At 45.7% G+C, this 21,501-nt stretch overlaps 1 protein-coding gene across 2 annotated transcripts in view; it reads left to right on the top strand.

Annotated features, from left to right (window-relative positions):
• The window catches only part of SCUBE2 (signal peptide, CUB domain and EGF like domain containing 2), a 63,817-nt gene that overhangs the window by 12,752 nt on the left and 29,564 nt on the right, over positions 1–21,501 (top strand). Inside the window, exons 4-14 of one of the 2 annotated variants that reach the window (XM_007459857.1) lie at positions 357–491; positions 5,585–5,710; positions 8,079–8,195; positions 8,927–9,016; positions 11,395–11,511; positions 12,467–12,589; positions 15,250–15,366; positions 16,692–16,814; positions 17,230–17,346; positions 17,606–17,692; positions 19,403–19,507. In XM_007459857.1, coding sequence (XP_007459919.1) covers positions 357–491; positions 5,585–5,710; positions 8,079–8,195; positions 8,927–9,016; positions 11,395–11,511; positions 12,467–12,589; positions 15,250–15,366; positions 16,692–16,814; positions 17,230–17,346; positions 17,606–17,692; positions 19,403–19,507 — 1,257 coding nt within the window. The remainder of the gene's footprint in view (positions 1–356; positions 492–5,584; positions 5,711–8,078; positions 8,196–8,926; positions 9,017–11,394; positions 11,512–12,466; positions 12,590–15,249; positions 15,367–16,691; positions 16,815–17,229; positions 17,347–17,605; positions 17,693–19,402; positions 19,508–21,501) is intronic. The other variant, XM_007459858.1, reaches the window with a different exon arrangement.

Raw genomic sequence — 21,501 nt, 5'->3', positions numbered from 1 at the left:
TCTTTCCCTCTGCTGAAGGAGATGCTCCAGAGCAAAGGAATTCGATCTTATGCATCTGTGTTTTATTGTCTCCTCTAGCACTGTGCTTAGGAAAGAGGTGTTCAATAAATACTTACTGAACTGATTATCCAGGTGTCCAGGTGGAGGGCCTGTTTAAGGGAGCTCTAGACCCATGAAGGCTGGGTTAATTACCTGCGGCCCCACTGGCTTCAGTTCTGAGAGCTCCTGTGATGAAAGGACCTGACACCTCATCTCTGCTTAGCAGGAGCCCCTGGGCTGCCGGGGCAGGGTGGTGGTGGGTGGGGCGGTGTGTGAAGCAGTCACAAAAGCAAAGGCTAAGCCTTCTCCCTCTCCAGATGTGGACGAGTGCCTGGAGAACAATGGCGGCTGCCAGCACACCTGTGTCAACGTCATGGGAAGCTACGAGTGCCGCTGCAAGGAGGGGTTTTTCCTGAGTGACAATCAGCACACGTGCATTCACCGCTCAGAAGGTAGCTCTGCTCGGCTGGGGGCAGGGGGCAGGGTCACATCTGAGAATCCCCCACCCCCATCCTCAAAGGCTCTAGAGGGGAAGCACGGGTTTTAGAAAGCCTGGAGGCCTGAGGACAAGTGGGCAGGTTATTTTAGCTGCACCTTTCTCACCGTGCTAAAAAAGTGGGTTGGACTGGGTGAGCTCTGAGGTCTCTTCAAACTCTCACATTCCCTGATTCTAATCTCTAAATGGAGTACATTTCAAACATGACTAGACGTCTCAGGAGAAATGCAATGGATGATCTGCCCAGTTTTTCAGAAAGGTGCTGGAAAGCACAGCACATTTTTTGGGGAGGGAGGGACTGGAGCCTTTCTTTGGAGACTCAGTGAATTGCCCTGTTTTCAGCAAGACCCGGCATTCCCTGTGTTTTGCATTTTTGAACTCTGAGCTTCTGGGATTCCAGGGGGCAGGTGGACCCCCTCCCCAGATTGGGGGTCTCTATACTATGGTTTTCCATGCTGTCATTTACCATTCTTCCATAAATTTGCAGAAAATTCTTCTCTGATGGCTCGTTCTCTCTGCTTTGAGTTTATACCTACTTTATTTTTCTATTCAGTGGATTCTCAGCAGGGAGAGGAATTAAGTACCTGTGGCCCATCAGCCACTTTGAACTCAGTGATGTGCTTTTAATTCTCTGCTCTTTCTTAAGCCAAAGAACCAAGTTTTTTTTTTAATTTTATTTATTTATTTATTTATTTATTTATTTTCGGCTGCGTTGGCTCTTTGTTGCTGCGTGCAGACTTTCTCCAGTTGTGGTGAGCAGGGGCTCCTCTTCGTTGCGGTGCGCGGGCTTCTCATTGCAGTGGCTTCTCTTGTTGCAGAGCATGGGCTCTAGGCACACAGGCTTCAGTAGTTGTGGCTTGTGGGCTCAGTAGTTGCAGCACACGGGCTCAGTAGTTGTGGCTCGCGGGCTCTAGAGCTCAGGCTCAGTAGCTGTGGTGCACGGGCTTAGTTGTTCCACGGCATGTGGGATCTTCCCAGACCAGGGCTCGAACCCGTGTCCCCTGCATTGGCAGGTGGATTCTTAACCGCTGTGCCACCAGGGAAGTCCCCAAAGAACCACAGTTTGATGGCTGTATGTCCCCCAAGGTTGCCTGTGCCTGTTTTTAAGGGAAGTGCCCCAAATCCTAGACTGTTAACTCCTTTTGGCATGTGCTGCATATTCATCCTCATAACTTAAGAATGTGGTGATTTTCAGTTCTTCTATTATTTGTAGATTTGTAGATTTATTGTTTTAATCGTGGTGGTTTTAGTGATTTTTCAAGGGTTTCTTTGTGGAAGATGATTTTTGCCTCATTTTCCAAGAATGATGGCCCCTTTCTTATCCCTAACCAGAAGGCCCGTCTGGGTACTAAGAAGAAGGGTCAGAGAAATGGGGAGTCGGATGCTCTTATTACCCAAGCCTGCTCACTGTCAGTGTGGAAGCTGGGTGGTCATAGACACCGACCCTAATCAGGTGGATCTCTCATCTCATGCAGGTGTGTGGCCCTTGATTAAGTAGCAGTTAGGTTTCATTTTCACTTTCCTGCCGGGGTTCTCTGGACTCTTGGGTGAGCTCTGCCTCTAGTCAGAGGCTGAACTAAGATGCCAGCAGCGCGAATGATCTGGATCTCAGGGCCTCTCCCTTTTGGTTGCTCAAAGCTGCTTCCTGGAAAGTCACTCTGGCTTTCTCTTCAGGCGGTGGGGAGGGGGGTGGCGCCCTGTAGGTCAAGCCAGGGCTTGAACACCCCCAGTACGGGTCCCACCACTCACGAAGCCACTCTCGGTGATTAAGATCACCTCTTACCCTCACTCTTCCAGAGCAGTGGCTCAGCCCCTTTCTCCTGTCCCAGACTGGACAAGGCTCCAAGCCCCCTAGACTGATTACAGACACGGGCTCCTCACACCAGGAGTAAATACAAGAGCAGTTCCTTTCCGCAATTTGTGTTTTCTAAATTTTCTACAATTCAGACATTCTTAGAACCCCTGAAGAGTATTTAAAATGAGCATATTTGTCTGGAGCTATAAACCAAAATACAAGAATTTGAGTTGTGGTCTGGAAGCACTCTCTGTGATTTTCTGTTGTGTTTCAACCTGATTGCTGGGCAAATTCACGGCAGCGTGAGCCAGCAGATTGGAGCGGTCTGCAGCTGCCCCCTTCCATCCTAGGGTTTTAACTCTTCAAATAGAGCCATCTGTAAACAGTATTCCTGTAGGGTTTCCTCCTTGATGTGCACATTAAACCCTTAGAAACTGTATTAAAATAGACATTAAAACCCATAGCTGATACTCTGAAGATGGTTGAAAGAAGGTAAACACCGCAAGCTAGCATTTTCTAGTGTAGCTGTTGTTGTTTTTAATAATTATTTACTAAATGTTCTTTAATATAGGGGATCTTAATAGCTGATTCTGAGAGAAACTCAAGCTATTGTGTTTTTTTCATCCTTAGAGACCCCAAAGCTCTGATAAAGAGACTGTGTGTTTTCACCCATGTAATGAGGGTAGGCTAGAGGGAGACACACCGCCCCAGCCTGCCTTTGTGCCTATTCATGGGAGCTCAGGCTCTCAAAATGAGCATTCCTCTTTTGTTTTGTCCGCTCCGAGAGTATTTTTAGATGTTTGCACTGCTGCCTTTTTAGAGTAGTAAGGAAGGTGTCAGGTTAGTGAGGAAGAGGCTGTGCTCTCGGCAGAGGCTGTTTCCCCCTTTTCTTGCCCTATTTGCAAGGCATACTTTTATTTCGTTTCCAGAAATATTATTCAGTGAGACCCTGAGCCTGGGGACCACCAGAATGGGATATTTCTCACATTTCTGAGCTGTTTCCTTCCTGGTGAAATAACGACCCGAAACAGGACTGCCAGGGCAGTTTCTGGGGGAGCCAGAACCATAGCTGGGCCTCCCAGTTTGGACCAGATCCATCTGCCACCCCTAGCAGTGACCTTGTTTTGAGCCAGGGGACTGTGAAAAGCTTCGGGGTCAACTCTTAAAAAGCCCTTAGCATTTCCAGAGCCATTTAAACCTCCGACATCTCCTGGTAACTTTAGGTCTTGCTCGATAGGATATGACATCAGGGGGCAACTTCTTTGTATCCCCATGGTATCTGGCACACAGTCAGTTCTTAAAAAATATCTCTTGTGTAAATGGATTGCTCTGAGGCAGTAAAGGTCACTTTGCAAATGTCTGAACAGACTTGTAAACAGAATGAAAAAGAAAAAGAAGAGGAGGAAGCAGCTGACCTGTGTAGGAGTGTACCTCGCAGGTGTTACTGCTACCTTTTCTTGGGCACTGTTACGTTTACCCTTGGGTACTCCTGGGCCCTATTATTTCAGATGTTCTGCTGATCCAAGAACAAAGGTAATGCTTGCTGGGCCTTCCTAGGAGGACAGGACACTGCTTCTGGAAGCAACTCTTACCTTCTGTGCCATCTTATTACTGGGAGCAAATAACGCCTTCAGAAGTCACCAGCCAGAGCAAAGAGCGAGCTTTCCACTGATCCCGTGCAGGCTTTTTTCTGTGTTAATTGACAGCAGCCCTTGGCACGGGTGAATGAATCCCAGCAACTTCCAGCAGATTGAGTGGTGGAGTTCAAACAGCCTGTAACTGTCAGATAAAAAACAAGATAGTTTTAAGAGAATATGGGATGTATTAACTGTTGCTCTGTCTTTTGGAATAGGAATGACATCTGTTTGTATTAAAACAATCATTCCAGTTAAGCACAGGTCAACGGCCCCATGGTGAGAACTGGAGAGAAATGACTTTTGACTTCATTAGAACCAATTGGCTAAGGTTTTAGGGGCACAATACGGAACAGTATTGGATCCTAGCGAAGCTGAATGAAAGCTTTTTGTGCTCATGTTAAAACAGTGCCACTTCCAGTATTAGAAAATGTCTTGTTAGTGGAGAATCAATGAGAGCAAAATCCCTACTCTTAAAGATGTTTTAGAGTTAACATTGCACAAATGCAAAGAAGCATCACATGAATACGTACTTATTAATGTTGTACAAACCAAGGAGAGGTTTTGAGATTACTCTTGGGTTTGATAACAGTTCCTTCCGAGTGCTGGGAGGTTGCAGAGCCCCCTAAAGGATTGGTACTGAGAAGAGGCCTGATGGTGGCAAACCACACAGGTGTCTACTTTTCTATGACCCCATCATTTAGATGCATGATAAACCATCCAGGAAAATAACCCTGTTTCCTGCCACAGTTACCACAAGATCGGGCCTAATGAAAATTACAGTATACCTGAGAAGGATTTTACAGCAGCAAAAGGAAACCACATATATGAGGTCTCTCTCTGTTCTCTCTGCTGTTGTCCTCCAAGCCCACTGAGGGAGGGCCCAGGGACTAACTGAAGGTGGTCACATAAGAGAGGTCCCTGGGCAGGTGTCCATGGGGTGATGCTGAGATACAGTAGTCACAGTCATCTCCAAAGTGTGGATTTGGTGGGGGTAGAGTGGAGGGTTGAAATTTTCTGAAAGTCATCTTCAAGAATATGTGAAAAGGTTGGGAATCTTCATCAGTCTATCTTCAGATTTTTGTAGAGAGATTCTCCTTTTCTGTTTGTATTCTTGATCAGCATGGGTAACAACATGGCAGAGATAAGAGTCTGAGGACATGTTCCTGGGGTCCACAGGTTCTGATTCCACACCCAACAGAGAGCTCCTGGTGGGTACTTTCTTTCTTTTTTTTTTTTAAATTTTTTTGGCCATGCCATGCGGGATCTTAGTTTCCCGACCAGGGACTCAACCCGGGCCCTCGGCAGTGAAAGCTCGGAGTCCTACCCACTGGACCACCAGGGAATTCCCTCCTGGTGGGTACTTTCTTTTCAGTGTATTGGGAGAGCTCCTACCTCTTTTGGGGAGTTGAAACATCCTATCTCTTGGGTGACATAAGAAAGTTTTCATACCTCTGTTAAATGACCTGGCTTGATTTGAGTGATGTATTCTTTTAAAACATGGGACTGATGGACACCCAGGCAGGCAGGTCTGTGGCCCACCCCCCAGACCCTTGCCTCACTCCCGGGGTCAGGATTCTGTTGCAACCTGGTCATTGGCTGCGTGCTGCTGTTTTGCAGAGGGTCTGAGCTGCATGAATAAGGATCACGGCTGTAGTCATATCTGCAAGGAGGCCCCGAGGGGCAGCGTTGCCTGCGAGTGCAGGCCTGGTTTTGAGCTGGCCAAGAACCAGAGAGACTGCACCTGTAAGTACAGACTGGCACACAGCTGTTCTGGGAACCATCCTACCCCAGAGGTTGTCTTATGCAGCCCAGCATCAGAAACATCAGGGAAGGCAGTCACGTGAGATATTGAGGGTAATCTCCTGTAGGGAAGGGAAATGATGCTTTCTAAAAGAACCAGTCGGAAAGAAATAGCACTCAGGAGTAAGGAATGTGAATGTTGGGGGCCAGGTCTCTCTGTTCCCATAGAATAGAGTCAAATTTCTTCATCTGGCAGCTCTTTGGTACCTGGTGCCTGCTTCTTATACAAGCCTCATCAGCCTCCTTTCTCCAGACACCAGACTCCTGGCTTTTGGAGAAAGCCCCCATTCTTTCATGCCTCCAAGGCTTTTCTAAGCCTTCCTTCCTTCCTAGCTTGGTGAATTCTCACTCAATTTTTAATATCCTGCCTAACTTCTAATCATGATAAAGATAATAGCTACTTTGGGGGAGCATTTATTATGTGCAAAGCCTTGTCTAAAGAGGTGCCATATTGCATTTAATTCTTACAGTCACCACCTTATGAGCTAAGTGGAGAAAATCGTGGAGAAGGTAAAGCTACAAGGTCACACAGGAAGTAAGTGGCAAATGTAGGATTCACACGTAGGCCTGCTTAACTGTAAGCCTTGTGCTCCTGGTCACCATGCTACATAACCTCAGAAGCCTTCCCCGATGGCCTCAGACAAGGCAGCCAGTTTGTATTTTGGCTCCCATAGCGCTGTTTATTCCTTGATGATAGCACGTGGCACTCTGGGGTTGAATCGTGTGTTTGATTCAACCACACAATTGGGTTGAATCTGGAGTTGAATTTATGTGTCTGTCTCCCCAACTACGAGCCCCACCAAGTCAGGGATCTTGTCTTATTTTTGCCTCTCAGTCTTCCCCTGGATGTGCTCAATCCACATTTGTTTGATGGATGAGTCAATGAATGGTGTACACAGTCCAGACGCAGCTGCCACATGATGAGGAAACACAATAATAGCTCCAATGGATAATAGGAAACAACCAGCCATTAAAGGTGCTTCTAAACCAGTATTTACACCAGAGGAAACACTGAGGGTTTCCCTGTAGGAACTCTTCCCAAAGTCATGGACCCTCTAGAAGACGCCTGCAGTTTGCTGGGGATGGTTGTTTACAGTGAGTAGGCCTCAGTGGTTAAGAGAAGGAGAGGCAGTTTCGTCGGTGAGAGACTCCTCTCTGTTGTCTCCATTGCAAACCAGAGTGCAACCTCAAAGCCTGACAAACCAGGGCTGATGTCACCGTCACCAACAACAGGTTCTGACAGCCTCACAGGGCCCCTAAAAGTGGGGCTGGCTCCAGCTGTCTTCAAAAGGAGGACCCAGGTCTCCACAGGAGAGTCACCTGTGGAGTGAGACTCAGCATTTTATAGCTTTTTGGGAGCCAGTAGAATACCTGAAAACTTACTTTTAAAAATTTAAAACGTTTTTAAGGTATCACTGCTCAAGTAATATTATAAGATTATATTCAGATATTATAAAACTTGAGGATATAATAAAGAATCCAGAATTCCACCACACAATCAGTTGTTTTGCTTTTTTATATTCCTATTTTGTTGTTGATATGCGTACACAATTTTTACACAGCTATAGTCACAGAACAGTTTTTTCTCATGGCGCAAATATGTTTTTAGTTCTTTTAAATTAGAAAATTAAAAATGGTTGTGTAAGAGGTTAAACAGTCCAAAGAAACATTTAACATTTCCCCCTTTTCCTTTGCCGTTTCCTTTGCCAGAGGTAACCACTGTTGAGTTTGATGAATAGATAGTTTTGTAGTTGGTTTTTTTCCCCCCTTGGCTTGTCATCAATGTGTTCATTTATAATTTTTGTAATTATTGGTTAATGTTGCATTAACTGTGTGCAAAGAGTCATCATTTCCTCTGATTACCCTCCCTTTTAACTAATCCACATGGAATCTGATGAGAGAAATCCTAACATATACATACAAATTAAATGTTGTCTGTTCCAGATATTAAGTGTTATAGCATTTCCAAATGCCCTAGTACTTCTTGTGATAGAGCAAAGCAGTAGTTTGGAATCTTTTGGTGTAATTTCCTTTAAATAGTGAAAAATCTCCCCTGACCTTCCCATGTCTATCTTCCTGTATAACGTTGCTCTAAATCTGTCATTAATCATTTCTACAAGTCATATCGTGACTACCTGTTGATATAGACAGGGACGTGGTCTGAGTCAAGGTTCTCTCTTTTATGCACAATTCCTAGCACATGCTAGGTGCTCGAATACGTCCTGAATGAAAATCAGAGTTCTTCGGGGGCAAATACAGCCCCAGTTGTGGAAATCTCCGTGCTTTATGGTTTGATTCTTTTTCCTCTCAGTGACCTGTAACCATGGAAATGGCGGATGCCATCACTCCTGTGAGGACACTGCTGCAGGCCCAGAGTGTAGCTGCCATCCCCAGTACAAGATGCACACGGATGGAAGGAGCTGCCTTGGTGAATGGTGACCCCAACACTGGATTAGGGTCTTCCCCAGCCTGCTCGCCCCACCCCAGCCCTAACCCTAACGATTAATATTGTTTAGTACTAGAGGCAGGGTGTTTCCAGTGCACATGCCCTCAAGCATGTCCCATGCTGCCTCACGTGTGGCCGTGGAGGTAGTCCAGGCCCGGACTGGGGGCCCCTTTCTCCCTGTGAGACCTTGGAAAGCCCTTTTTCCTCTCCTGGACTAGGCTGATCCTGAAGCTGGTATTCGGAAGATCGGAACAGCACATCCCAAAAGGCCAGGGCAACGCAAAGTCAAAGCTAGCTGTTCATGATGACAGGTGGCCTTTGCCATCAGCACGAGCCAGGGTTGCATATTTATGGTGGGATGCCTGCCTGTCCTGCCCTTCATGGTGTGTCCTTTGCTAGCTCCATTTCAGATGTTCCCCAATCCAAGATTCTCTTTGTCCTGGACTGAGGGTTCTGGAGTGAATCTGAAGCTTGCGTTCCCCAAGGTCTCTGGTTAGTACAGTAGAATAAAAAAATCTTTTCCATATTTAATGTCTATTAAGGCTCTGAGGCCATTTAACACAGAGCCTCATTACAACATATTTTTATTGAATGAACAGAGTCACATTTCTCAAATTGTTCTCATGTCTGGGATTTCCACAGCAGTGGCTGTGCAGGGGATGAACAATCTGACTCATTTAGTCTGAGAACTGTGCTGTTTGCATCTCTTGCAGAGCGAGAGGACACTGCCCTGGAGGTGATGGAGAGCAATGCCACATCCGTGGCAGATGGGGATAAACGGGTGAAACGGCGGCTGCTCATGGGTAGGCGCCTCATCCACCCTCCCCCGCCACTGACGTTGTCCCTTTTCCTCCCCAACTTACTGCATCACGCCTGAACCTGGGGCCCATGTGCCCTCAGACCAGCTGAATTAGAGTCAGCAGTTCCTGTCCAGCCAGGGTGTGTCTGCTCTCCACTCACTGCTATCGCTTAGTCACCATCCAGGACCCCTGGTATTGTGGGAAGAGCACCGGCCCAGCCATCAGAATAACTGGGTTAGCGTCATAATGCTGCTGAGACTTGCGCTGAGACGTGGGCAAACTGTCCCAAGCTGCTGTGTCCTGGTCTTCCTCTAAAATGGATGTAATACAGTTGACCTCTTAGGGTTATCAGGGAGATCGGTTAAGACAATAATATGCAAAAGTGCCCAGAGTCCGCTGTCTGGGACTTAGTGGGTGGTCAGTTCATGTCAGACCACCCGCCCTCTGAGTAACTGTGACGAGAGAGGCATTTGGGGCAGCCCCTATTTAGCATATGGCAATTTGGCTGGGTTTTTGTCCACTGAGTCTTCTGTTTTGGACTCAGCCCATGCTAATGGCAGAAGAGATGAATGGAGAAGAGTGGCACTTGGCTGGGGGACACAGGAAGGTCTGGCAGCCGGTCTGCTGGAGCTGGAGGTGACTGCAGACGCTCAGCGGTGGCTGTGAGGGTGGGCATCAGATCATCTGACGTTATTATTCTGGGGAAAGCTCAGCCTGGCCTCAACAAAACTGAGCTTTCGATAGCTTCTGGATTTAATAGGTAAGATATTAAGCAGCCACTGGTTCCCAGGCAGGTGACATTTCTGAGCTCTTTTCTGCCGTATTAAAATTATTATTTTTAATTGCCTTAAAATAGTACATATGAATAATGTAAAAACCTTAAAAACTTAATTAGCACTATTAAGCTTGTAAAGCAATATATCATTTCCCTGTCTCCTAACTAGCCATTTGCCAGGGGCCACAATTTTCAATTCTCCTGGTTGTTTCTTCTCCTGGCTCCCCCTCCCACATGTTTCTGAAAAGGGAAGTGTATACAGTTATTTCTTTTTTTTATAAATTTATTTATTTATTTTTGGCTGCGTTGGGTCTTCGTTGCTGTGTGCAGGCTTTTCTCTAGTTGCAAAGAGCGGGGGCTACTCTTCGTTGCGGTGTGCAGGCTTCTCGTTGCGGTGGCTTCTCTTGTTGCAGAGCACGGCCTCTAGGCACACGGGGTCAGTAGTTGTGGCTCACAGGCTCTAGAGTGCAGGCTCAGTAGTTGTGGCACATGGGCTTAGTTGCTCCACGGCATGTGGGATCTTCCCGGACCAGGGCTCAAACCCATGTCCCCAGCATTGGCAGGCAGATTCTTAACCACTGCACCACCAGGGAAGCCCCACTGCTAGGGTTTAACTTTCTGCTATGCCAGTTACTGTTCCTCCATTGACATGCCACTTCCAGAAGATTTGACATCTTTCATCTATTGTCTTTTATTTGTCCTTAAGGATTTATACTTTAAAAAATTTATTTACTCTCATTTTAATGAGTTTTGGTGAGGAAACAGAGATAAACATACATGTTCTATCTGTCATATTTAATCAGAATTAAGTTTACCGCCCACCCCCCGCCCCCGAGTCTTTACAGAGGTAGCTATGGAAGTAAAATCAGTTTCTGGATGCCTAAGTGCTAACCGTTGAATGAATGTTGAATAACATTTGTGTATTACTTGGAATTCATGCATGATATACAGAAATAGAAGGCCATTAGCTTGTTGTTCTTCATCTCTATAGATATGATTTAACAACCGCGGCTGCTTTTTCATGTAACTATGACAGGTCTTTCTCCTTTCAAGGAAAGGTAAACTTCTAATCTGAGTTACTTGGCAGTTGCCAGGAGGAAGTCATTGGTCTGCGGCAAGGGAATGGGTGGCATGGGCGACGTTTACCCTCTCTTGCTTTGCCCATTACACATGGTGAATAGAGAAGGTTCAGGATAAAGGAAGGAACATCCCCCTTTGCTGTGTTCTGCATTCACATCTAGGCTGCTAGATGTGGTCATACTTGCAGGTCACTGGCTGTCGATCAACAGGAACTTTTAGTGGCTTCAAATCTGCCACTGAAAAGGCTCAGCAGGTTGGCAGAGGCATCTTTCCCCCTCTCTCACCCTGTCAGGCTTCCTCAGGAGATGTCACTTATTTAGATGGGTGCGGGGAGGAGCTGCCCCTGTTCTCCCTGTAACTCACCTGCGGGTGGCAGAGGCTTGGAATATGACCATGAGGACCCCACACGCTTCCTGACTTTCATGAATTTTTGTCAAGTATTAACACTGCACCAATACCCCTTTCTTCCCAGCTGTGTGAGCACTTCTTTAGGAAGCTAACTGCCTTTTTCTTACCTCCTTGGCAGAAACGTGTGCTGTCAACAATGGAGGCTGTGATCGCACCTGTAAGGATACTTCGACAGGTGTTCATTGCAGTTGTCCCGTCGGATTCAGTCTCCAGTTGGATGGGAAGACCTGTAAAGGTATCCTGTGCCTCTCCATGCAGCTAATGTGTGGGAGTAAAGGCAGCTCTTCCCCTCCACACCTCCTGAGTGACTCCAGATTTGCTTATGATTCATATTGATCAAAAGGAAGCTTTTCTTCCCTGGGCTAGTAGAAGGTTGTAACTGAGTAAGCTTAATTAGAACCAGCTTAATTTCACTAACTGTTGAGAAGGTCAGCTTCTACAAACATCAAATGATCCATTGCAGGCAGTGGCCTTGTTAGAAGAAAGCAGTTGTTCAAGGGAACATTCATTTGCAGGAGATAATATCATCATATCATAAATAACAGTCTAGAGATTATTATATAAATAACAGCCAAGATTGTTATCCAGAGGACAGTGAATATACGATTAACTTGTACTGATGAATAGAGACCCCGATGACCTAGTATTTCCTGGGCCAGAGTACAAAGGCTTAGTCCTTTAACGTGATAAAAAAAGTAGATAACCAGTTACCAGTTGAAAGTGAGAAAAGATAAAATTAATTGAGTATCAGAAATCACTTAAAAGCATTGAGGCTATTTGATCATGGTGTAATTTGCCAAAACAAATATTCTAGTTCCTTATAACTTTAATCATTAAACTGGAATGGAAAGTATAGGAAAGGAAGCCATCTTATCTTGAGAGACTTGTGCAAGGATGAGAATATAATAGGACATCACCGTTCTTTCCCATAACTTGTTTCCTTAATGCTAGTCAAGGGAGGGGCAGTGTAAGTCAGAGTTCTCCAGGGAACCAGGCACTTGTCTTTCAAAATGGGTTAAGCCAGACAAGAGAACATGTGTAAGTTTAAAAACATCAGCAAACATCCTTAAATGCTTTTATGGGTCTGTTTTGTTTCAGAGAATAATGAAGCACACACAGTAGCACTTCAGGGATTTGTGGATAACGAGGCAAGTATCGCTGTCTGATTTGCCGATGCTTGACTGTTACAGATATTGATGAGTGCCAGACGCGCAATGGAGGTTGCGATCATTTCTGCAAAAACACCGTGGGCAGTTTTGACTGCAGCTGCAAAAAGGGATTTAAATTATTAACAGATGAGAAGTCTTGCCAAGGTATGTGCTGAAACATAGCTAGGTGTGCTGTGTAATGCCCACTGGTTGGATTGGAGAAGACGAAACCCTGCTTGGGCAGAGACTGGCTCGCTGGGCTTCTCTAACGGAGTCATTAATCCAACCTTCACCCTGTGCTTCACTTATTTCATCTGTTAAGTAAAATAAAAACACTGAGGTAGCTCACAGGTATATTTTGGAAATTAAGCTGTTAATGATTAGAGAACACCTCAGTGAACCCATGTGGTGTGATTACAGCGGAGCTCGCTGCTAGAAATGGAATGGATCACAGAATGCAAGCAGGGTTGCATTAGGGTGTTGAAATTATGAATAATTTTCCCTTTCTAAAATTCCCTTTAATGTTATGGATATTCTAACAAAATTTGGTGACAAAAAGATGTTGATTTAGTTAACATACCTTTTCTCAGCAAAAAGTTGGGGTCAACCAGTTGGTCCCTTCCTTATAGGCCTTGTTTGAATGACCAGCCTTTGGTGTTTGGGGAAAGGGTAGGGGTGAGGGAGGGAGGGGATTAAGTTGAGGAAAGGGTGGGCAGTCCTTGGGCAGGATTTCAGACCCCTTCTCAGACACATACTTCCCGTATAAGTGGTGCAGCAAGGGAACTTCTCTGGGTAGCAGCTGTTGATATTAATAAGTGTTTTGCACAGTGATAAGCTGTTTTGGGTTGGGGGCATCATTTATATTTTCAGACGAGCACATTTTATGCCCCACTGATATATAGAAAGAAACTCTCAGGAAAGATGTGCTGTCATTTATTTCTGATCCATTGCTGAGAATAAGAACAGCCTAACTTATTTTGTTAGAAACCCCAGAATTAAATCAAAATCAGAAAACAGTATCTGATTTCACTTCATATAATAAAGATGCGGGGCTTCCCTGGTGGCGCAGTGCTTGAGAGTCCGCCTGCCGATGCAGGAGACGCGGGTTCGTGCCCCGTTTCGGGAAGATCCCACATGCCGCGGAGCGGCTGGGCCCGTGAGCCATGGCCACTGAGCCTGCGCGTCCGGAGCCTGTGCTCCGCAAATGGGAGAGGCCACAACAGTGAGAGGCCCGCATAACGCAAGAAAAAAAAAAAAAAAAAAGATGCGACATTACCTTTTTATAATCTTATGGTGTGAATTAGGTTTCTCTCTTGGTCTTTTCTTCTTGGTACATAATTTGTCAGACACTTCACACCCCTTTAAATTCAGCGAGTTCACTCTAAGATGACTACTGCATAGTTTTCTTCTGTTTGACTTGGAAGGAAAATTTGCTGTTCCACATAATGTTTCATAATGTATAGAGCAAGAAATACTATTTAAGCTGTGTAAACACATTAAAAAGGAATTAGAAAAGCGATCTGCTTATTTTTGACAAAGCAAAAGCCTGTTGTGAGCAGCCAAAGTCAGCTACTGAATGAGCCCACTTTCTCGGTAACTGGCTGATATTAATAAAAGAATTCATAGAATGATATCAATTACTACAGAAGAAGTGGACTTTTTCTCATTTTTCACTGATCAGTCTTGGTCGAACAAATATTTACACAGAACAAACTTACTAAAGAAATGGTCAGGACTTCTGGGAAAAGTTACGGATGAAGAGGTTTTGTAAGATTTTGCCCTTTTTTATTTCATGTTTTTCATTCCTCCAGTGCCTTCCAAGTGTTTGTTTTTTATTAACATAGTTTCTCGTGGCACATTTGGTGTTGAAAAGGGATCTAGCAGTGGTCTAGTTGGCTTCCACTGAGTCCTGTGCTGGTCCTGGTTTATCCATTTGGAGATACAAGTCATAACTCTGTTAAAATCTTCCAAAGAGTTGAGGAAGTGAAGCACTGAGATTCTAGTGTATAGGAAAGATGTAAGAATGAGACCAGGGAAGAAGAGATGATTAGACTGACAAATACAGCCTCCTGAGGCTAGTTTCCATGACCTCAACTGCAGCCAAGGATGCCTTCATGCTGAACCGGGAAGGGAGGGAACCATGGGGGAGGAACTGGGACTGAACCATGGGGGAGGAACAAAGCCAAGGGATTGGCCAAGAGGATCCTGTTTGGTGCTTAAGCACCACATTTCAGTGTCTGCAATAGGAAATTACTGAGGATGTTAATGTTAATGCATTCTTTTAGTGCAGAGGGCATTAAAACCCAGGATCAACTGGCCTCCTGGGGCCAGAAGATGAATTCTGGCAAGACCCAAAAGAGATAGGAGCTAGATTTATCTCCAGCTCAAGTGTTTTCTCCTTTTAATTGGCCATAGCTTATAAAATTACTATTGCTCCTTTACCAATTAGTAATAGAACAGTAATAATGCACAGGCAGCACCCTAATAGTTTACAAACCCCTTTTAGTTGTGTTATCTCATTTGACTTCATTTAAATATTTTAAATTATTCAGCCGTGCAGATAAGCATGGGTGAGAGAGACCAGCTGAGCTTTTAGGCAAGTGCAGTGTGCAACAGAATTTGGAAATAAGGGTCCTTGCTGTGAGTATACTTATTGTGGGCTGCTCAACACTTTGTTTAACACAAGTGAGCAGGGAGAACTGATAGATAATTTTTACTTTGTTGTTTTTGTTATTGGTCAGCAACTGGTGTTCTTATAAGTGTGTTCTTCTCTCCACTGTCCCTCAGAGTTGGTTTCAGCTCCCCTCTCCCTTTGACAATTACAGATGTGGATGAATGCTCTTTGGATAGGACCTGTGACCACAGCTGCATCAACCACCCTGGCACGTTTGCATGTGCTTGCAACAAAGGGTACACCCTCTATGGCTTAACCCACTGTGGAGGTGAGTGGAATCCCTCTAGAGTCGGATGAGGCTGGGCCTTATTCCTAAGGTTCCCCTAGATCAGGGCCAGTTTTTCTACCTTGGGGGCTGAACCGGACATACCAGGCCCTATACAGTAGTAGGGAGTCCATCGACTCGAGGGAAGCAGCTGCTATGGGAAATCGTCCCACATTGATCCCTTTAACTCGTCAGGTGTGAAATGGAGCAGAGAGAAGAGCTGAGCTCTTTCAGCTGTGAATTCTTTATGGACTTTATTGATACAGTTGTACTCAGACCGTGGGTGGATCTCTCAGGAGCTGGGGCCCTGTCCACTGGAGCTTCCCAAGATAGTAAAGTCACGGCCCTCAGAGAGGCTTGGCAGTGCACCAACCGATTCCACAGCTCTGCTGTGCATAGGAACTGGCTGCAGAGCTTGGTTTGAGCTCTTTGAGCTGGTCTTTGTGCAGGTCTCTGAGCTGGAAGTGGGACCATGGACTCTGTCTCCCTGCTCTTAGCCCTTGCAGCAACATGTTCTGATGTCTCATGACCTTACAACTAAGTAAACTATGGCTTAAGTCGGATTTGGCGTCACTCTGCTCTCTCTAATCATCAGATTCATTCAGCAATCTTTGAGAATACAGATTCTGATTCTTATTCTAAAAGTCTAGGGCTTCAAGGTGATTTTGGGGATCTGAGGATGTGGGAACCCCTGGCTTTAGTAATTCCTACCCAATCCTTGTTTCCTGTGTCCTTAAGAAGAATGGATAGTAGTGATTTGCTGTAGATAGTGTTGTTTCTCTTCTCCTTTTCAACACATCCCTGGCATGGCTGAACACACGCCCTTCCAGTCCATCAGGAAACCCAAGGAAATATTCCCTGAATATGGACGTGTATTTGGGTTTTACTGACCTGGACTCAGTCTCAAGTTGATGGGGATTAGTTCAAGTCATTTTTCTTATCTATATCCCAACTATATGAACCGCCAAGTTGGGAATCCTAATTCTCTCTGTCTCTCTTGGGATGTAGCCCAGGAGGATGGTGGAGTTTTAAACTGGAAGCCTGTGCAGTGTCTGAATTTGACACCTGAAAATAGAGTGTGACCCCTTCTGAGTGTCCTTACTGGCGGAAATGTTTGGTCCATGCTGGTGAGGCTCGTGCCAGGAAGACCACTGAGTGGGGAGTGGGTCAGCTCGTGCCAAGTGCACATTCTGAAGGCGGTCAGCACCTTCCCTTAGTTCAGTGAGCTTCAGCCGTGCGACTCACCTCCTGCTCCTTCCTTGATGGAGCGATGGTGTCAGCCAGGTCAGCAAAGGGCTGCTGTGACAGGAGAGCGTTTTGCTCCACAGACACGAATGAGTGCAGCGTCAACAACGGAGGCTGTCAGCAGGTCTGCGTGAACACCGTGGGCAGCTACGAATGCCGGTGCCACTCTGCGCACAAGCTCCACTGGAATAAAAAAGACTGTGTGGGTAAGAGGCGCCGAGGCACGGGCTCACCGCTGGCCCAGCAGCACTCTCCCATGTCCCCCTGGTCCCACTGGACCCGGAGTGCGGCTGACCAGTCCTCCACTGCATTCTCCTCCCGCCGAGCTGCAGCAGCCGTTCTTTAAATCCTTCAAAAACAGGAGATACTTTGCAGGCCCTTCGGTGTTTCCTTCTGTGCTTCTGCGTAGGTTGGAACTCACTTCTGTTTTCCTGGTTGCTTTTCTGCATGAAAAGAATAGAGTACAAGGCACTCCTTTACCCTGGGGGGAGTAAACGTGGTGTCTGTGTTATGTGCTGGGCGTGGGCACTACCTTCTCTTCTTGGGGCCTTTGAGCATGGGACTCAGCCGTCCTTGTCACACCTTCTCTCTCTGTAAGTGTCTGTATTTTGTCCTGTCTAGAAGTGGAGGGGGTCCTGCCCACTAGCGTATCACCCCACGTGTCCCTGCAGTGTGGTAAGAGTGGTGGAGGAGACGCGTGCTTCCTCAGATGTCTCTCTGGCATTCACCTCTCTTCAGGTGAGTGGGTCCCAGGCCCTGGGGCAGGTCCTCATGCCAGGGCCAGGCCTTCCTGGCCTTCAGGTGTTAGATGGCTTCAAAGGGCTTCCAGGTCTTTGACCAGCTGACCCCTGACCACTGGAGGCCCATGCTCTGAGACCCTGTATTCTGGGGGCTTTTCTAGTGGTTCACGTGGAGTGGGGTTGCAGGTGACTTGAGCTGCCACCGGGAGAGACTGTAACCTTGCTTACCTGCTGACGATCCACATTCTGTCTGTCAGGACTGCAAGAGGCCTATTCTGTCACCTGCGGCTCTTCCTCTCCTCTCAGGAGCAAACAGCAAAAATCAAATGACTCTGCTTTCGGGGGTAATTACCAAACCTGCGTGTTGTCTCTGGGGCTCACTGTGTTCAATGGGCTTCATTCGTGGGATACTGTTCTTGGGCGTTGGCTTTGTTTCCTTTTCTCCTAATCTCTTTGATGCCGCAAGCACGTTACAGGATGTTCTTACCTGTAGCCTTGGTGCCTGCGATCTGACTTGCCACATAACAGACACTTACTGAGTGTCCATTGTGTGCCGGAAGGCTCCATGCAGCCCTGGTGGGTCATCATATTGGGCAGAGGCCCATGTAGCTCTGGGACCAGGAGACGCAGGTCTTCCCAACTCCCTGTACCATAGAGCACCTCAGAGGCTCGGCAGGAAATGTGGGCTTGGGGCACATGGCATCAGTGGAGACAGGGACATGACAAGGGGAGCAAGGATTCTGACCAGGGAAAGGGGCCCAAACCCTTTATCAAAAGACAAAGAAGGACATTTAAAGCTTTTAAGAGGCCTTGTCCTCCCAGATTTAGACAAACATCTGTGATGATATCATGTGAACATCTGAATAAGGAAATGGTTCTTGATGTCCATATTATGTATATAAGCAAAGATAGAGATGCAAAGCATGATAATAACAGCTCGTGTGAATTGATGGAGCAGTTAAAACATGCCGGCCGCTGTGTTACATGTATTAGCTGATCTAATCCACACTGCAGCCCTCTGGGGCAATTTTACTGCTATCTTCATTAACCAGATGAAGAAACTGAGGTTCAGAGAGGTGAAATAACATATCCAGAGTGACTCAGATAGGAAATAGTGGAGCCAGGGTTTTGACCAGGCAGTTTGGGTCCAGAGTCTTAAGCACTATCCTTCACTGCCCCTCTTGTCTGATGTTTGGACCCAGCCAGAGGGGACTTCACGGTCTGTTTCACCAAAACTCGTAGTGATGATCACTTGGAGATTAAGGCCACCCTAAGGTGAGCAAGCAAATAGTTAACAGTTATTCAGTCCTTACTATGTACCAGACAGTAGGCTAAGCATTTTTTGTTTTGCATTATCTCATTAATCCTCACAACAGCCCGGTAACGTAAGGACTGTAATTATGTCTCTTTTGCAGATGAGAAGACTGAGGCTTAGGGAGACTAAGTACCTTGCTCAAGTTCTCATCACAAGTCGAAGGGCTGGAATTTGAATCCTGGTCATTGGCTCCAGAGCCTAACATGATTAAGACTGACCATGGAAGGAGAACAGAATTTTCCATATGAGGCCCTCAGAGTAGGACTTGCTCCCTCACAGACCCTGAAAATCCTAGCCACGTTTAGTGAGTGCCATCCTTGTCTGGAATGGTGGCTCCCTCAGCCCTGTCCTTCCAGGACAGGCTTATTTAGGAGAATCTGCCCTTCCATTTCCCTCGGCTGTCTTGCTCAAATTTGAACTGGGGGATTCTGGCCTTCCTTCTTGGAAAGGCACAGAAATGACCTCATTTTTCATCTCACTGTTGAGGCTGTTTTTGGCCCTTCCTTTGTTATGTTTGAGCCCTGGATTCATCTCAAATGGAGCGATAAGTGTAACTCTTAGGAGGCTCCTGGTGCCCCCAGTCCAAGGGAACGGGTGCTCCCCAATCCCAAACTTTCTTGGTCTCAGCATGAGAGAGGCTCAGGGTGTACTTCCAGCAATGGACAGCTCTCCATTACCCACTGGTGTTTCCATTCCTTTGCCTCTGAAGGTAACATCTCTCACTTGTTTCTTTCTGAAGATGTCGCCACCGTCAGGACAAGTGTAACCTTTAAGCTAAATGAAGGCAAGTGTAGTTTGAAAAAGGCTGATCTGTTTCCCGAGGGTCTGCGACCAGTACTACCAGGTATGGAATCAGATGGCTGGTGCAGGGAGCTTGCCTGCATGGTGGGAAAGGGGCCTGTAATGAGCCGAGCCATTCAGATGGGATCAAACAGTTCAGAATCTCTGTGGACTCTCTTCACAAGATGAAGAAGAGCCTCACCTGGCACCTCCGTATGCTTCTGGAGTTATTCTTCAGGGTTTCCTTTGCAGGGTACAAAGAGTGAAGCTCTGGGGAAAGCTGTGAGTTAATAGGAATCAATGAGGGCTGAAGGTGCATTAGTACTTTGTGATCATACTGGGTTAAATTTTCTAGACCTTAGAGTTTCCTTAAAATAATCCAAAATCCGAATCCAAAGAAATGAAAAAAAGGTTTGGCTCAGAAAGGGTAATCTTTGATGAACAAAGATGTAATATCCAGCTTTCCTGCTGGATTTAGTTTTTGGAGGCAGTGATGCCATTTGGCTTCAGCAGAACAAATACTCTCCAAGTAGACCTGGCCTTATGAAAAGAGCAGAATCCAACATTCTTCTTTCTTCCCCAGCTCACATTTCCAGTATTATTTCATAGAATAATTTTAGAAAAAAAAAAAATCAGGAGTCATGTATTAGGGAGGGTTCTTTCCCCAATCTACCCTCAAATAAATTGTACAAACAAATAAATGCAAAATCACTCTAGTCACATTTGAGTGCTTATTTTAAGTAACTAACCAAGATTAATTTGGGCACCTCCATTTGATGGAATATTATGCAGCTATTAATTATGGGTTTTCAAAGAATGTTTAATGACATTAGAAAATGTTCTTGTTATAATGCTAAGATGGAAAAAGAGAGAGTAACATCGTGTATATCTAATACGACCTAAATTGTATAAGAAAAAGCGTGAGTAGAAGAAAAACAAAGAAAACTCAACCATGTCCTTATTAGTGGGTTATATGTGGGTGGAAGGATGATGAGTGATTTTAACTTTTTTCCTGCATTTTCCAAATTCCCCACAGTGAGCATTTATACTTATATCAGAGGGGAAAGCATTATTTAAAAATAGATTTGGGGGCTTCCCTGGTGGCACAGTGATAGACAGTCCGCCTGCCGATGCGGGGGACATGGGTTCGTGCCCCGGTCCGGGAGGATCCCACGTGCCGCGGAGCAGCTGGGCCCGTGAGCCATGGCCGCTGAGCCTGTGTGTCCGGAGCCTGCGCTCCGCAAAGGGAGAGGCCACAACAGTGAGAGGCCCGCGTACCCCCCCCCAAAAAAAAAGATTTGGTCTTTAGTTCACTTAATGGTATTGTACTAATGTTAATTTCTTAGTTTTGATAAAGATATGTGTAAATGTAAGATGTTAACATTAGGGGACACTGGGTGAAGAGTATATGGGAACTCTGAGTACTCTCTTAGCAACTTTTCTATACGTCTAAGCTTATTTCAAAATAAAAAGTTTAAAAAATAGATATGGAAAAATGGAAAGGAAAACAGGTTCAGAATGAGCATCTGTTCAGTTTGAGATGTGAAGTTAGCCTTTTGAAAAGGTAAGATAGATCTTTAGGGAAAAATTAATTTGCCTTCTCCTTCCTTTGGTCCTGATGACCTGCTGATTTGAACATCCTTATAATGTTAGAGAAGAACACAATACAGATAATTCTTCAGTTCAATAAAGTAAGATTAGTTAATTGTGTGGATGGTATGTGGACCTGCTCTTTGGTTCTGGTTAACAATCATTAGTTAAAAGATTCACTGGAAGCCATGGAGGGAGGAGTGATGGCCAAAGTCAGGAATGAGGATGCACAAAGCCCTGCCTTACATAACACTTTCACTCCCATCCTACGTGCCTTCATGATATTGTTTGGTTCTGTTGATTCTTTGTGCCATTTATTGCTCCTGGTTATTTCAAAATGAGCCATCATTGTTGATGTGCTTTCCAGCATTCCCTTTGGGTTGGAATTACTCCAAGGTCAGTTTGCCTGAAAGCAGGAGTTAATTTCCTTGCTACTCCTGTGCTCATTCCTTACTTGAAGCCCCTCAG

This window comes from Lipotes vexillifer, unplaced genomic scaffold, assembly GCF_000442215.2.
Source record: "Lipotes vexillifer unplaced genomic scaffold, Lipotes_vexillifer_v1.1 scaffold61, whole genome shotgun sequence".
Taxonomy (NCBI): domain Eukaryota; kingdom Metazoa; phylum Chordata; class Mammalia; order Artiodactyla; family Lipotidae; genus Lipotes; species Lipotes vexillifer.
The sequence above is the reverse complement of the archived record's forward strand: the minus strand, read 5'-3'. Positions and strand labels throughout refer to the sequence as shown.